Source organism: Pogonomyrmex barbatus, unplaced genomic scaffold (genome assembly GCF_055798465.1).
Source record: "Pogonomyrmex barbatus isolate J1 unplaced genomic scaffold, ASM5579846v1 scaffold8, whole genome shotgun sequence".
Lineage (NCBI taxonomy): Eukaryota > Metazoa > Arthropoda > Insecta > Hymenoptera > Formicidae > Pogonomyrmex > Pogonomyrmex barbatus.
The window spans coordinates 865,816-882,432 of record NW_028297182.1 but is presented as its reverse complement, the minus strand read 5'-3'; the positions used below and the strand labels follow the sequence as shown (position 1 = coordinate 882,432).

General features: G+C 40.1%; 1 protein-coding gene across 1 annotated transcript in view; it reads right to left on the bottom strand.

Moving 5' to 3' along the window:
* Window positions 1-10,994, bottom strand: part of ptc (protein patched) — a 39,821-nt gene extending 28,827 nt beyond the window's left edge. The window contains exon 1 of the mRNA XM_011636499.3: window positions 9,650-10,994. Coding sequence (XP_011634801.3) covers window positions 9,650-9,850 — 201 coding nt within the window. The 5' untranslated portion in view covers window positions 9,851-10,994. The remainder of the gene's footprint in view (window positions 1-9,649) is intronic.
* Between the last annotated feature and the right edge of the window lie 5,623 nt (window positions 10,995-16,617).

The window sequence follows — 16,617 nt, the reverse complement described above, 5'->3', positions numbered from 1 at the left end:
AACGCAACTCGCGGACTCGTGAATGTTTCTCTTTTTTTCCTCGAATCGCGCCGTGAATTCCAGATTACTCCGTGTTCGCGTGCACGTAGCTCACCGCGATACGCCATGCCGGATAAACGAAGAGATTCTTGCGGTAGGTATGGCTCGAAAGTGTCCGCAAGAAACTCGATCCGGTCGGCGCTCTAATCGACTGAGGAATTCCACGGCGATGTCTATTCGAAAGGGAAATCCAAAGGTCGGATTCCGGAGTCGAGCTTTCGAAACTGTCGACAATCTCCACTCTTCCCTCCCGCGTCCCTCCTGTGTCTCATCCCCGCGACTTCTTCTATTGCAAAGTTAGCACTTCCTGTTTAAAATTTCAATATTGTAAGAATTAGACGACCGTGAGCGGTCATGAAAGAGATTCGGAATATAAAGAGCTAACAGAGAGGAACTGTCACGGTCGTGCACACTAAATGTCTTGGTAGTAAGCGAGGGATTCCAATCCAGTCGGTCTCCGTTTATTTTTCCGAATCTAATAAATATTTTTCGGCTAATCTAATTTTGATATCTCCCTGAGAAACTCTGAAGTATCTGACATATTTGCAATAGATATAATGTCAGTTTTCATTTTACGAAAATTAAAAGTAACCCTCTGGAGTTTCGAACGGATCCATTATCGATTTCACTTTCCGATTCTTTTGAATGATGATTATTATATTAAAATCATTAGGAACATTTCACCTAATACATATTTAGAAAATTTTCACCTCATAACTAGTCTTTCTAGCATCACTGTATAAAGCTTTGTGGTAGTAAAGAGTATAAAGATGTACGGTCAGTGTCTCGAAAAAAGAACACGGAGAAAGGGACCGACCTAAACGATCTGTTAACATAAAATTGTCAGCGTCAAAGAGAACTCTATTTGAAGAGAACTCTATTTGAACTTTTGGAATATGTATACATATATGTATACATGTATATATACAACGGGAGCCAGGTATGTACTGGACGAGCACGACGGACGGAAGATGAAAGGCGTCCGAACGACGCCACTTCGTGTGGGCGTTATCCTTCAGCAAGGATGAAAGGGACGGGCCGACCCTTAGGCGCATCGGTATCCGGCACACTTCTCCTCGTGGGTCCTCTTTGACGAAAGTCGAGGAAAAGCGTGACGGTCGGTGTCTTTAAGATTTTTTCACGTGTTAAGAACGCGTGAAAGCTTCCTGTCGTTTTACAAAGAAAGTCAAAACCGCAGAAAGTCCGGGATTCATATTTCGCACTGATGCGAATCTATGAGAACTTCAGAATTAATAGATACCTTTGTCGGTATCCCCCCCTTCCTACAAAAAAATATATGTTATAATTTTCATCGGACATGAACATCGAACTTGAGACTTGACTCTTAACCTGCCCCAAAATGTGAAAATTGTTGATTTGTTTTTTGTCGTCGAAAAAAAAAAGAGAGAAAAGAACGAAGATGAAACAAATTATTTTAATTTTGGACATTTTTATCAATTTTACACAAATTTACAAAATAACACATTTAACAAATTGTGTTATTAAGAGAAAAAAGAGAAATGATATGTGTTTAACTGCGATTGAAAATTAACGTGAACTTCTGTCCTTCAACATGCTATTTGAAGAAATGATCTTTCACATACTGTAATTCATATAATGTGACAGCTATGTATTTCAACGTGTAATTTTCTATAATTGTATGTTAAATATTATAATTTCGTTTGAAGCATTCTTACGTTCAGTACGACGCATGCGGGCATAGGTTATGAAATTAAAACAAATAGATACTTTTCTTTGTATGTAATTTTCATTTTCTATCTTATCTCTGTATTTATCATGTTTCGACACGTAGGAAAGAGAGTCACTGTATAAGTATGATGATTCTATAAATTATATATTATTTTTTAAAATTTAAAATTTCTAAAATTATCAATTATATTTTAATAAATATTAAAGTTAAATACAGACGTCTTTCAATTAGCTATCTTAATGACAGAATTGAATCGAGCTTTCTCGTTGTATCAAATAAAATAAATGTAATAAAATGTAAAATGTGAATATCGATGAAATTTTTTATAAATGGACTATATGAAGATTTTTGCAGTAAACAAATAATATATCTAGATAATCCTGGACAAGTATCACATTCAGACCACACGTGTTGTCTACGATATCTAAAAGAAGATGCAACCGCATTCCCAGGCAGTCAGACTACGGAGGGATAAACTTCTTGGAAAAGTAGAATTAAACTGTTTGCCTTCCCTCTCCACCCCGTCCTTGAGTTGTTTCCAGAGGGAAGAAGGATCCTGTCCCAGTTTCGTGACTGTACACAAGGTAGTTTAAAAACTACTGTCTAATATCTTAAGTTTTACTTAAAAATTTGAAGAGAAGTGTCTATCATAACTTGTAACATGAAATCTTTTTGACAATTCCGCTAAAAAAAAAAAAATGAAATGTCTAAGATGTACTATACACAATACATAATATATTACAAATTTAGATAAATATCGCAGAATTGTTAATATACAAAAAAAAAATTAAATTAAATTTCAAATTAAATTAAAGTTAACAACGTTAACAAAAGTTCTCTCAGCAAAAGATTAATTAAAAAAAAAAATAATTTTTTTTCTACCTAAGATTAAATACGGAAGGATAGATGTAATTCGGAAGATTAAAAAAAGTATCCAGCCAGTCAGTCCTCTAGTGATAGCGTTCGATAGGACATTTTGAGACACCCTGTACGTACACGAGTTTCCATGGGTCGCCTTCGAGGCGGTATGCGCGCCGCACGTCTCCACCCTCTCGTAGGTATTATTAGTGTTGGAAGTCTCTCACACGTAGTGTCGGCGCCCTTTAATCTCACTCTCACACATGCGCGCATGCGTGAATGCCCGGTATTGTGGGCCGTACCGAAGACGACCGCTTTCAGCTGCCAGAAATTAAGACACAGATTACGGAATAGTGCGCCCGTACGCTATTTCGTGCCGCTGGAATTCAGCATTTATCTTCGATCGTGATCTTTACGGGCGATCATCTCGGATCAGTCAGCGGTGGCGAAGCACGATATATGTGTTGAGAGACTCGGAGCAATAGATTTCCGTCGTAAACATCATGCTCGATCGACGACATTTGGGAGTCGTCGGATCCTCGAATCGATGCCGTCAGATCGTTAACAGGTATTCTGTTATTGAAATTTTATCACGAATTTTATTATAAATATAAAGTTTTTTTATTTGTGACAAAAATTTATTTTTGAATAATAGTTTGAGAAAGAAACGTATATCTTTAATCATTATCGTAAACTTAAAATGAGTTTCTATATTTTTTTATTCATAAACAAATTTTATGCAAAAATCTCAAAAATGAGTGTTTTTTTACGTGTGTGCGCGCGCGCGCGCGTGTGTGTGTGTGTGTGTGTGCGTTATATATGTGTGCGCATCCGCGTGCAGCTCGAATGTTTACAGAATACGTGGATCCGTTATCATCACCACGTCACACATACGTGCTCGCGCGCCGGAGTTCATTTACTCCAATTTGTTTACGTTCACCAGGGACGATTCAACCACGGGATACTGGCCTTGATCCGCTGTATACCATCTCGGTGTTCATAAATTTTGCAGAAAAATGTTCTGCTGCGAATACAAATTATTTGATGCGAAAGATGTTTATCGCTGGTTTATAAGTTTTATTTTGAATAAAATTATTGATAAAATTATCGTTTTTACAAAGGAAATCGCCGAGTCCTCTGAAAATTCTCGATTATTGAATTATATTATTTTACTCATATAACATATTTGTGCATGCGTGCGTGCGTGCGTGCGTGCGTGCGTGCGTGCGTGCGTGCGTGCGTGCGTGCGTGCGTGCGTGCGTGCGTGCGTGCGTGCGTGCGTGCGTGCGTGCGTGCGTGCGTGCGTGCGTGCGTGCGTGCGTGCGTGCGTGCGTGCGTGCGTGCGTGCGTGCGTGCGTGCGTGCGTGCGTGCGTGCGTGCGTGCGTGCGTGCGTGCGTGCGTGCGTGCGTGCGTGCGTGCGTGCATGTGTGCGATGCCAAGGCCAAGGTTGATCCGATACGATCGAGTTGCATTCTCAATGAGAATAAATCAATTTCGATCAGCGCGTTCAGCGCGTTTGGTTCGTTCCGTTAAAAGCGAAACTGCACCGTCCGACTTCATTGATCGGACGAATCAAACAATTGGCATTCCCGCGAATTTCGGAATGCAATTACATGCACGTACGTGGAAAGCAGGAAAGCACGTATCTCATATTCCGGGAAAAATGATAAAATCACACGGAGTGTTAAACCTTAAGACTTTTAAATCAACCAAATAATTTTTCTTCAATTGATAAATATTATAATAATTAAATATTAATATAAATATGCAATAATTAATAGTAGAAGAAATCGAGGCATAACTTATAAGAGGCCAGGAACTAGTTCAATTAGTAAAAAAACGAAAAATCCATTAGCGACAGGGTGACTTGCGAGACGAACGTCAGTCCAGCGCTCGAAAAATGTGTTCCGAAATTCATCGGAAAACGTTTTGAAATAATAAGGAAATCGCCGATTTAATTGGCGAGCCCTATTATTTATGATTATGAGAAAATAACATCAATCGAGCATCGATTGAAGTCTTCGCTTTTTTCTTCGCGAGACTGACGAAATTTACGTTAAAGTTACGAGTTAAAATTTCGGAATTTTTGATCGAAAATTTTCACGAGCGTCGTACGAGTTTGAAATATAAACAGAGATTTTCTGTTGGCAAAGTGCTTTTTATTTGTAAAATCACAAATAGCTTCACAGAGTAGATTCATACCCCTGGAGTCGGAAATACCATGCACCTAGTGTTTGTGATTGCCATAATGTTTAGCAATTTCAGTGAATGATATCAAGTGAGAAAAAAATCTGGCGTTGGTTATTTCGCATCATTGCCTTTACAACTCGAATATAGCTTTTTAAACAACATAATTTTTACGGACATATGACTTGCCCATATGGTCATGATCGAATTTGTTATTATCGTTCTGTGGGCCTTTGCCTTTATATGCAATGTTGTTTTCTTCTTCTTCTTCACTTTAATCTTGGCATCCAGTAACTGCATGGTCAATAACGTTCATATGGAAAAATGGAAATCAACAATATTATAGGAGTCGAAATGTTATTATAAAGAACAAATTGTAATAATAAAGTGACAATTCAAAAAAATTGCGCAGACAGAACAAACAAGAATATGTCCGTCCCGCTCGAATACCACCAATAGATTCATATGCACGCTTTCCTCGTTGTTTTCGATTAAAAATATATTTTATAGAAAAATTTTTTACAAAAAGTCTATTTCGCAGGAAATTAAAATTAAAAATAAGGGTGCTGACTTCTCGTGATGTTATAAATGTAAGAACAACGACTATCAATGTATAAGAACAAAATGATCAAATACAAGTGAAAAATTACAAAAACTTGATACTAAACTTCGAACAACAAATAAGAGACTAATAAAGATACAGAAAATCTTTTACATTTCTTATATTCATTTCGCGAGATTGTCAAATATTCAAATTTGCTTAGAATAAATCTTCAATTTCTATCGATTTGTGTGTGCGTGCGTGCGTGCGCGCGCGCGCGCGCGCGTGTGTGTGTGTGTGTGTGTGTGTATGTGTGCGCGCGCGCGCGTCATCTTTAATTAATATCTATCTATTATGATGAAAGGATGTTAAGAACGTGGTTAAATCCACGTTAGTGCTATTTTCAATTGCGTTCGACGTATTCCGGCCGATGATCCGAGAAACGCGCACCTATAATAAGAGGCGAAGCGAGTAGCAGACCTCGCGAACTTTTTGCTCGTGATAATCGCGCTGGGTGGTCGCACGAGCGATTTCCACATCGCGGATGTACCGGGTCGTCCCATAGGAATCTCATATTTTTGCTCGTATCTTTGTTGAAACCAACCTTGATGATAATGAATCGTAATTTTCCATAAAAACAACATACTACAAAGTTTTCCATTTAAGTGTGTATATGTGTTTACATGTGTATTTTTTTTAACTCATTTTTTCTTTAACTCGGTAAATAAACAATAATCAAGAATTAACGGATGAAAGAAAATTGAGATACGTCTTGAATGAAATAATATTCCATTCAAGTTCATACTCAAGGTTACACTTTTAAATAAATTTTCAGCTCAATTTTATATTAAAAAAGTTGTATAAGACTTTATATGCTAAATGGTGAAATCGTTCCATAGATATAAAATTGATTCAATGACGTATCTTTCAGACTTCTTTGTTATCCCACCAATTTTCGCGCGATTCGCGCGACTTTACGGTGTAAAAGATAAGAGAGGGTAAGGAGAATTTTCGGGATTCCGCGTCGCGGCAATTCCGCGTGATTGCACAATTGTGCGATGCCGATCACCGGTAGAGGAGAGAAGTGATGACAGTCGACGGGAGACAAAAAGACTGAAATTCGAGGTCGATGCTCCACTTTTCTTCCCGACAAGGCAGCTCGGACGAAGAAGAAGAAGAAGAGGAGTCTCTTCGTGCTTCGCGTTTATGCCGAATGAGTCAGTGAGTCAGTGGCCCCGGCCTCCACAAGGCAAGCGTGCGTGCGTGCGTACGTTGTGTACGTGCGTGCGTGCGTGCGTACGTTGTGTACGTGCGTGCGTGCGTGCGTACGTTGTGTGCGTGCGTGCGTGCGTACGTAGTGTGCGTGCGTGCGTGCGTGCGTACGTAGTGTGCGTGCGTGCGTGCGTGCGTGCGTGCGTGCGTGCGTGCGTGCGTGCGTGCGTGCGTGCGTGCGTGCGTGCGTGCGTGCGTGCGTGCGTGCGTGCGTGCATACGGGTCCGTTTCCTTTTCTTCGTCTTTTTCTCCCTACGGAGAAGAGAGACTGACTCTCCCTCCCCTCGGGAGGATTTATGTGCGGGATGATAATGAAACGTGATGAATTAGTTTCGTCGGTGCCGGGGAGTATAGAAAGGCGCGCGTGCATGTGAACCATGGCGTGTTTCGTCGAAAATAATCAACCCAGTTTTTGAACGCAGTCGTCGTCGTTGTCGTCGTCGTCGTCGTCGTCGTGTACCTGGGCTCTCCCGAGAGTCGACTCAATTTAGAACAATTGGCTCGATAAAGGTGCTTCTCTATGCCGATAAAATAAATATATTAATATAGGAGAAAGAAAATAAAATTATCGCAATTGTTCTCTGTTTTGTTAAACCGATTGGAAAGTTCAACTTCGAATTTTATTCGTTTTATTACAAGTACAAGCGTGTCAGATTTCTATGAAGCTGAAAATAACAAAAAGAACATTATAAACAAACGAACCGACATAGTGGAATTTTTTTGCTAATGAATTGCAAAAATTTGTGCAAATGGATATCGCAATTTGCTAAGATATCGCTGCCTATCGGTAAGAGGTGTTAGGACTTGCGAAGGACGGGACGATGCGTTTGGGAAAGATCTCGGGAGCGATCTCGGTGGAAACTCTCGGGTCCGATCGATGAAGGAAAGCGAATCGATACTAAACGCGCGCTCGTCCCGTATCGAAAGAGGCATCCTCGAGAGGCATCATCGCGATACCGTCCGCTTCAGGTGCCACGCACATTTTCGTCCACGCGGCGAGGATCTCGGGGCCCGATCTCCTGTTGCTCCGCGCGCGACAAGTTCCAAGAGATCCCTGTAGTTACAGAAGAGATGCCAGGGGTGGCGCGTCTGGACCCCGCGGGCCCCGGCAGGAAGTCGATCCCCCGACCTGGAACCTTCGAAAAACACGTCTCGGGACCACCCGCGTATGTGAAAAGTTCACAATCTAGCCGGCGCGTAGCCTCGAAGAAGTCTGACGTGTTCGCAGGTATGCGCGGGATTATTAATGTAGTGCGCGAAGATAATTCGGAAGAGTCGTCGGACAGTTCGTAAATCATCGCCGGTATTCGGAAAGTGCAATATCTTAAATTAAGACCATTATAACGATCGATAAGACGAAAGATAATTTCAAATGAGTAGCTTACATATCCATTTCTACCAAGATAAATTAATTTTAGCTCTCGGAGCTTTAGCTTATCTCGGTTTTTATTGTTTTTTTTTTAGTTTCACGAATTAGAAAAGAAAAAAGATAAAAAGTAAGTTAGACTGAAATAAAAATTAATAAACATTGGTAGAAATGAACATCGGACAATTTTCTCCGAGGCAATCTCAAAAGGAGAGAACCCGTTGAGCTTCTCTCGAGGTTAAAATTTCACGTATCGTGGATCGCATTCGAATTAAGTCCTCGCTGCTTTGAATATGGGCCGTAATGGACCATTCAGTGCAGGATAATTTCCTCACTACGAAATTAAGCGATTTAAGACACGCGATGAGTGGTACGAAGAGAGATGAGGGGATTCGATACTTTCGAAAAGTATGACTTTAGAACGGCGGCAGCCGAACTGTGGAGGCATCATCGGTAATACCGTTCACGAGATGGCTTTGCCGAGACGACGCCGATAAGAGTCGGGTAGCGTTAACCGCCGTTGAAACGCATTTTCGATCATCAAACTGCTCCTCGTTAATCGCCGATCGGAGATAGCGCGGCGCCCGGTAGGAAATAAAGGCGCCGTTATCGAGAACGGTCAATATTATAATTTGCATCGAATTCATGCGGTTATCTCTACATACCCCGAAAAGGGTCGCGCTGTTATCCGCGTCTACTAACTCGAGAATCGATCGACAGATCGAGATTTCACCGCGCGGCGTAACAGGGAAATCGTTTCGTCTTAATTAGTCGTCCCTCGTATCTAGGAAACGAACGTAAATACGTTCGTTAACGTAATGTTTCGCGCGTAAATAATGTCAGAGATAAGGCAGTCAAGGCGGATCGGTTCTTTTACTTACTTCCCGTACGCATATCTACGGCTTCGGATTTTCTTATCAAATTTCCCGACCATTTGCTCCTAATTGGATAAGTTTAGTTCCGGTATTCCGCGCTTTTGCATTTCTTCCTCTTTCAGATTGGCCGAACGTTTGAGTGGCCACAATAATTTAAATGCCCCTCCAAGATCTTTAATTCAACGTAAATGTTATTTTATCATATTTTTTCACTTTTTTCTTAAAAATTTTCAAATGTTGATTTTACATATTATTGATTTCCAAGTAACGCAAATTGTTGTCTGTGTTACATTATGTACTCATTGTGCGTCTTTAACGTAAAACTGAAAAGTTTTGCAAATAATTGAACTAATTTTCGTAACAAATAGAAAACATAAGCTCGATTAAAAAAATAAATAATCTTTTATAGTTGCACAATTTATGTAATTTTCTTTTCGTCAATTTTTGAACCGTGAGAGAATCGTAAATATACTCGAATATTCTCGAAAAAGGTTTATATAAAAAGAAAATTTGAAAATACCGAAGGCTCGAAAATACTTTTTACTTGGACTTGGACAAAAAATATGATATTCAACCCTTTTCAACTGTTTTTACTTCCTTAAAATTTCCAATTCCAAAATTATCGCGCACCTCTATTCTATAACTCAACATTTAAAAATTGCAAAGGTTTGAAAGAGACGACTTGTCAAAGTTCACTTCGTCACGATATTCCGCGATGGATGGATTCTGTCCCGAAAACATGGGATATCGATTGCCGGTTCATCGATGATTGACGACGAGAATAAAACGAGTTTCTTACCTTCTCGAGCTGATCCAACGCTATTGCGGCATCTGTCCAGCTGGGTCTGACGTAAAGATCCGATTCGTGCCGAATCCTAGCACTTTCCGCCGCTTTGGAATCTTTCTCGCCCTCCGCGTCACCATTCTGCCGCGGGCCCTGCGATCCAGAAGGGCGTCCCGCTAGGATCCCTGTGGATATGGGTCCGGACGCGGAAACCATGATCCGTCATGCATCCGACCGCCACGCGCGATTACGACTTTCCGAACTCGGTCGCCTCCGGCTGTCCTGATCTCTTTCTTCTCACCCGATGATTGACGGGTCCTTTAATTTCTCATCGATCTCTCGTGACGTCTTACTAGAAATCTTGACCACCCCCGAGGCGATCACACGACGTTCCAATATCAGTCCTTTTTGACAGGACAGGGAGAAGAGAGGGGCAATCGGGCAATCTGGATTCTGAATCGAGTTGCACAATGCTTTTTTCCGTGATGCTCTTTTTCTCTCTTTCTCTCTCAATGCCGTGAATTCGAACGTATCATTTTGAGCCGCGGAACGCGTACCCCGCACTCACTCTGCCCGGAAAAATCGCAACACCTTTTCGGGAGCACTTCTTCACTAACACTGTCCGCGACTTCGTGTAATAATACCATGTGATCCCCCGCCGCGCCACGCTCGAAATTCGCGCACGAGATAGCGAGTCGCGTGCGCGCATGCGCGCGCGTCCTCCCGATTTATCGCGCTACGCCGATTGAGATCGGCTTTTAGGTTACCGCGATACGTAAATACGTCCCTTTCTGTCGCTCCGCCTCTCTCCCGTCTGCGGCGGCGAGCCGAATACGCCAAGGCGAGAGCGCGAACGAAAGGCGAATGAAGGGGCGCGCGCGCACGCGCACGAGAGTGATAAAAAATATATCGCGCGATGTGATTGTGTCCCTTTTTTTTTATTCACCCCTCAAGAGCTGATCACGTGTCGTTGTGCCACCGAGTGAATTCGCGAATGGGCCCGCTCCGGACCCGGTTCGCCACGCGTTGTCACACTGTCACCACCAAGCGTCGTCGTCGTCGTCGTCGTCGTTGCCACCGCCGTCGTCGCGTTTGCAGATTGAGATGGGCCCTCTGCGTGGGCCTCCGATGATGCGTCCTGGTGGTGCGTGCTGCTGCGTGTAAGTGCGACGGCGGACACCGGCATTCACACGACCGCCACTTAGAGCAGTCTAAGTCGGTACTAAACGAAACGCGCTGCCACATTTCCTTCGCGGCCTGCCTGCCGCGCCGGCCATAGTTGACGGCCTCCCCCCTCTCCTCCGGCGCTCAGCGCTCGGCTGCGCAAACATTCAGGCTCGTGCGTAGCCGCGAGCCCCGCGGAAATTGGGGCCTGTTGTTGCGCGGACGCAGAAACGTTTTTCTTTAGTTTGCCTCCGCGTTTGTATCGAAATGTTTGACGATATTTACCGCAAGAATGTATTTTTCTTATATTTGCGGATCTTTAAAATTTTTAGGAAATGTATAAAATATATAAAATATATAAAATAGTTTCTACATAATTTAATATAAGTAAAAGATAATTATCTTAATGTTTATCATTCGCGTTTCAAAAATCTAATGAAACGCGATAAAAGTTATTTTTTTTTATATATAACAGCGATTTGTTACGGGTTTTCACTGTTACGCTCGCGTTATTTTTGAATTTAACTTTGGAATTGATACAAAGATTATTTAATAAAATAATTATGCGCTAATTTATATGTGAAATCAGTTTTATTTACCCGACACTTGTATTTATTTTGTGTATCTGTTTTGACGCATCAAATATTATCAATTATATAAAACTGAAATAATATTTAAATAATATTTAAAAAATATTAATATATATATATATATATATATATATATATATAGTTTTATAACCATAAAGAAAAGAAATAAAATCAAGATGTTTAAGTAAGATCGAAAGCAAAAGTTTCATAAAATATACAGAAAACTGTATTGGCTTCCATATCGAGCAGCCAACAGTCATAAATTAAAACATTAATTATTGTAACCTGTTAATTAATTACGCATATTAACTACAATATTAATACATATTGTATACATGCATATTAATTACGATTACTTTCGATCGATCGATCGATCGATCGGGGATTGGACGGTTGATCTCGCGCACAATGGACCCACCTTCGATCGATGCGCTACTGCGCGCAGAAGTGACGTCAAGCCGAGCGGAGCCGAGAGAGACCGAAGCGCCGGGGACTTGTAGACGATTGGCGGAGGCGCCTTGGCGTTTCACGTTGCTAGGATACCTGGGGACTAGCGAGGGGAGTCGATTCTAGACCACACACGCGTTTCCATTTTCCCCGGAGCAAAAACATTACCCACACCGAGATACGTACACATAACGACACACACACACACACACACACACACACACACACACACACACACACACACACACACACACACACACACAGCTGTGCTATGGCGCACAGTGGTGCCTAGATAAATGAAACCTGATTTTTTTTTTCAAAGGTAAAAAAATAACTCAAATAATGTTCCCTTGTTAACTGCAATTCACGGGTCCCAGCGGGACGAAAAATATTTTCAAGGTCATTATTGCGGCAGAATTTTCTCTCTTGTTTGGAAAGTCTTTTACACGATAAATCAGTACTTTTTATGAAAGCGTATTCTTTAAAATAGTACTGCACGTTTCAAAATGGAAAAATAAAACTTTTGTAAAATAAGTTAAAAAATAAGCGTGAAATCTTTTTCATTTTCACGTAGTTGCTAATTTTAACGTGATGTAATGTCGGAGCTTTTTATTTATTCAAGATGACCACAGGCAAAAGTGATTTTACATATGGTTAAAATAACATTTTTGACAGTTTGACGTCCGTCCCGACGTGACAGTTATAACGATTATATGTACGAGAATACCGAGAGTATTTTCTAAGCGACTTGAAACAAAAATACTCGAGAATGATTAACAGCCAAAGCAATAGCGTGTTTCTTTTTCAAAGTTTTCTTCTTTCGCAATATAAGATGATATATGAAGCGAAAAATATGAAATAATAGTCTTTTTCCCTTTCAAAGTCGGAAAGCTTTGCTAAAATAAATTATTATCTATTGTGAAGTTCCTTACTGAAATACAAATTTGGAAATAAAAAAACTGTCAACCGCTGAATAATCTCTTGCTCAATAAATTCTATTTGAATTATTTTTTTTGAACAGATAATCATGATGTTCGATCTCCGTAAAATGCTATTCACTATCCTAGGCACCGCTGTGCCAATCTTCTCTCCTCCATCTCTCCACGTCTTGGCTTCCACGTTGTTCTGCTCTGTTATGCGCGTGCCACGCATTTATTTGTTTACCTACATGCTCATTTGCGAAGAAAGAATCATCGAGGAGCCAATACCGTAACACCGCTGAGAACTTGAATTAATATTCATGACCCACATTTATCGCTGAATGTAGTCGATTCTCAGTCCGATCTTTATGTACAATAAACATTTATAATAATTTTATTTTTTAATCTATACTTGCAAACAAACTGAATAATTCTATATCAATAAAAAAAAATGTTTCTTTATTTAGTTTCGCATATTTAAAGAAAATTATTTAAAGAATTATTTAAAGAAAATTTGAATTATATATTTAATCGCATACGCTTTAATAAATGAATAATAGCATTGAAAAAAAATTTATTTACAAAAGACGAGAAATATAATTCGTTTTTATAATGTGTAAAAAAAAGTCATTCTTGATCCAGATTCGTGCTTTTATCTGATTTTTCATTTTTTTCCATTACTTACTGAAGCTATTTTTGAATTATTTGAGACTGTGTAAAGTAAATTATCTTTTAACAGGAGCGTAGATCCATATTTATAATATTTCTTCAACATATAAATACGTGGGAGTAAGGATTAGTCATTTTCAACACTGCTCATTAAGCCGCGCGCCGCGAATGAACGCCACGATTAACGTATTAAACTGTCGTCATAATATCTGAATAACGATGCGACTTCATTAGGCGTCGCGCAACCGTTCTCCTGTGCTGTGATTATGCATACAAATTAGGCGAAGGGAAACTTGATATATATCATAAAATAAAATATAAAATAATATATAAAACTCTGACAAGCTTTTTTATATTATATCATATACCGTTACTTTAGTTTATTTTATTTAACATAATAAAAAACTTTCAAAAAAATTATTTGTACAAGAATACACATTTTGTCTATATACTATTTGCGCAATATAACCAGAAAGTTTTCCAATTAAAAATAAAATATCAAATAAATATAGAATAATAAATTAAAGAAAAAAAAATTATTTCTACAATTATGTTGTGTATTCCGTAAACATCTCGTAAGTGTTATTATTATAAGTTTATTTTTTAACGTAAATAAAAATATTTCCTTAAATTAATATCGCGTTTATCAGCATCGATGTGTTTCGGAGAGATTTCATAGCGAGCGTGGCCGCTTTTGAATTTCTCGCAATAAAAAAGATAAGATAAGAAAAAAATCTCCCTCGATAAGAAAAAAGACAAAATGCTCCATATGCCCAGCACGAAGAGGGGAGAATGGAGGAAAATGGAGCAGAGAGATCTTTGCGTATTGTCTTCTTTGACGGATGCACCCCGCGGTTACCGTCGATCCGCGATAAGGGAACGCGCGCGCTGAGGAACCGTTAATAATTTTTACGACACTCTTAACTCGCCACCCGGTATTAAGCGGTCCTCCGTAGGAGACGAGCTTTGATCTTCGCCGACGCCCGGTGTATCGGTTTAATGAATGCCGGAGCGAGATAGCGCGATTGAGTCACAGCGCGCGCGCGCGCGCGCGCGCGTGACGCGCGTGTGACGCGCGTGTGAAAAAGTACCAGCGATCGCCTGTGGAACCGCTTCTGTTTGCCGCGGATACACGGATGCGCGCCGCGTCGCATAATCCCAGGCGCGACGCTGTGCCAAAAGACGTAAAGAGAAGAAAAAAAACGAGGACAACCTCGCGTTTCTCGCGCGTTCCGGAGACGTCAGGAAAGGAAAAAAATCGAAGGCGCACGGCAGTGGACACGAACCTCTGTGCACACGAACGACATTGACATGTTCAGTTATTCAAATCGACTCTGACTCTCTCTCTCTCTCTCTCTCTCTCTCTCTCTCTCTCTCTCTCTCTTTCTCTCTCTCTCTCTCTCGAATTAACTTGGTAATATTTGAGATATATGCCGATAATTGACATGATAATTTAATTATTTATACGTTTTTTATATATTGTATACTTGATTGTTTTAATTTAATTTTAGAAGACGTGTTTCTCAGGACGTATATCGATGTGATCGTATAAATATAATGCGCGCAATCAGAGTAAGTAAAAAAAACAAAATGGTTTTAATACCCTTCATTAAAGCTATTTAATCCAATCGATAACTTTAATAACTCCTTACATTCTAATTTAATTTCAGTAAAGAGGTTCAACACAGGTCAATATAAAAAAATCTCATAAAAAATAAAAAAATAATAGTTTGTTAACCACAATAATAATTTATTAAATATTTGAATATTTAAACATTGTTAAAAATTCAAACAGCATTCTGCATTTTTCTAACATATCTTCTCGCCGATACCATCTGTTGTAATTGCAATCATTCTCTGATGCAACGGTCAAAGAGGATAGATAATTAATAGCATCAAAATCACAAAAGTCAGTCGCGGAATTGAAACTTAATAGACCAATATCTGAAAAAAAGAATATAAAATGACCTTTATTTCTCTGGAGTGTCTATTAAGACTGTTCAGTTTAATGTTTAGTATTATGTCCGAAAACTACCTCTCTATTTGGTGAAAACAGACGAAAAAGAAGAGAAAAAAGGTAAAACGACAGAGGGAGATAGAATGAGAAAGGGACAGAGAAAGAGAGAAAGAATTGGAGAGGAAGATATCCGACTTACTAATTGCAACGACGTCGGTGGTCCGGAGGCACACCGCGGGCCATAATGAAAAGCAATATGGTCAGGATACATGGTACGGATCCGCTCGGACTCATCTCGGTGACTATCCCGAATTAAAATCGTAAATCCGGCCCGAAGGATTTGTAGCGGCGCCGCGTTCGACTTTAAAGCATGGCGCGCGTCACAGTCAGACCTTCGGAAAATAATTTTTTTTTTTTAGAACAGGAAAGGAGAGATTAGTGTGTATACATCTATTTTTTTCTAGAATATTTTATTGTATTTGTAGTAAGAAATTCATGCAGCAGACAAGAGGACGTAAGACGTTTATTTTACCGATCTGCTCTGTCATTGCGTATAAATTTCAACTTCGAAACGTAAAATAAATTTTAATTTAACTTTTACCTAATTTCAATTTAATTTTTATTGACTCTAAACGCTCTAAAATATGAGTCGTGTACATATTTCCTTATTACAATAAATATAATTTTCAACAAGACATACAAACTCTAATAATAGATAGAACACAATATGAGCACTATGATGAATTATAAAAAGCTTCTGTTGACAATTGTGATCTTCACTAGATCGTAACGATTACAAGGCGGATCGATTCGAATCCATAAAGACGAGCGTGCGACGTTTTCCCGCGATGGAGACGTTTCTACGGGAAATAGATTGAGACTTCACGGGCACCCTATAGTATAGTCGTAGTTACGGTTCATTCCGATTTCGGGGGCTGTTAAACGGGCCATAAAGGCCCGAAGTAAGCCGCAAACGGTCTAAATGGTGGTCCACGAATTTACTAGAACGGATTGTCGATGAGCGAGCTGCCATTGTATCGTCCGAGCATCCCCCTCCTGAAATCCGGAAAGTCAGTAAATTTCCCGGTCGCGCCGGGGGAATTATACCTGACCAGATGGGAGGTGGGACGTACACGCTCGGTCTCTACGTACGCTCTGTTTGCGTAGGACGGGGACCACCCAGGTCGGGCCGACGCCTCTGTCCGCCTGGTGGATCCGACTTGGCGGAATCCTTCG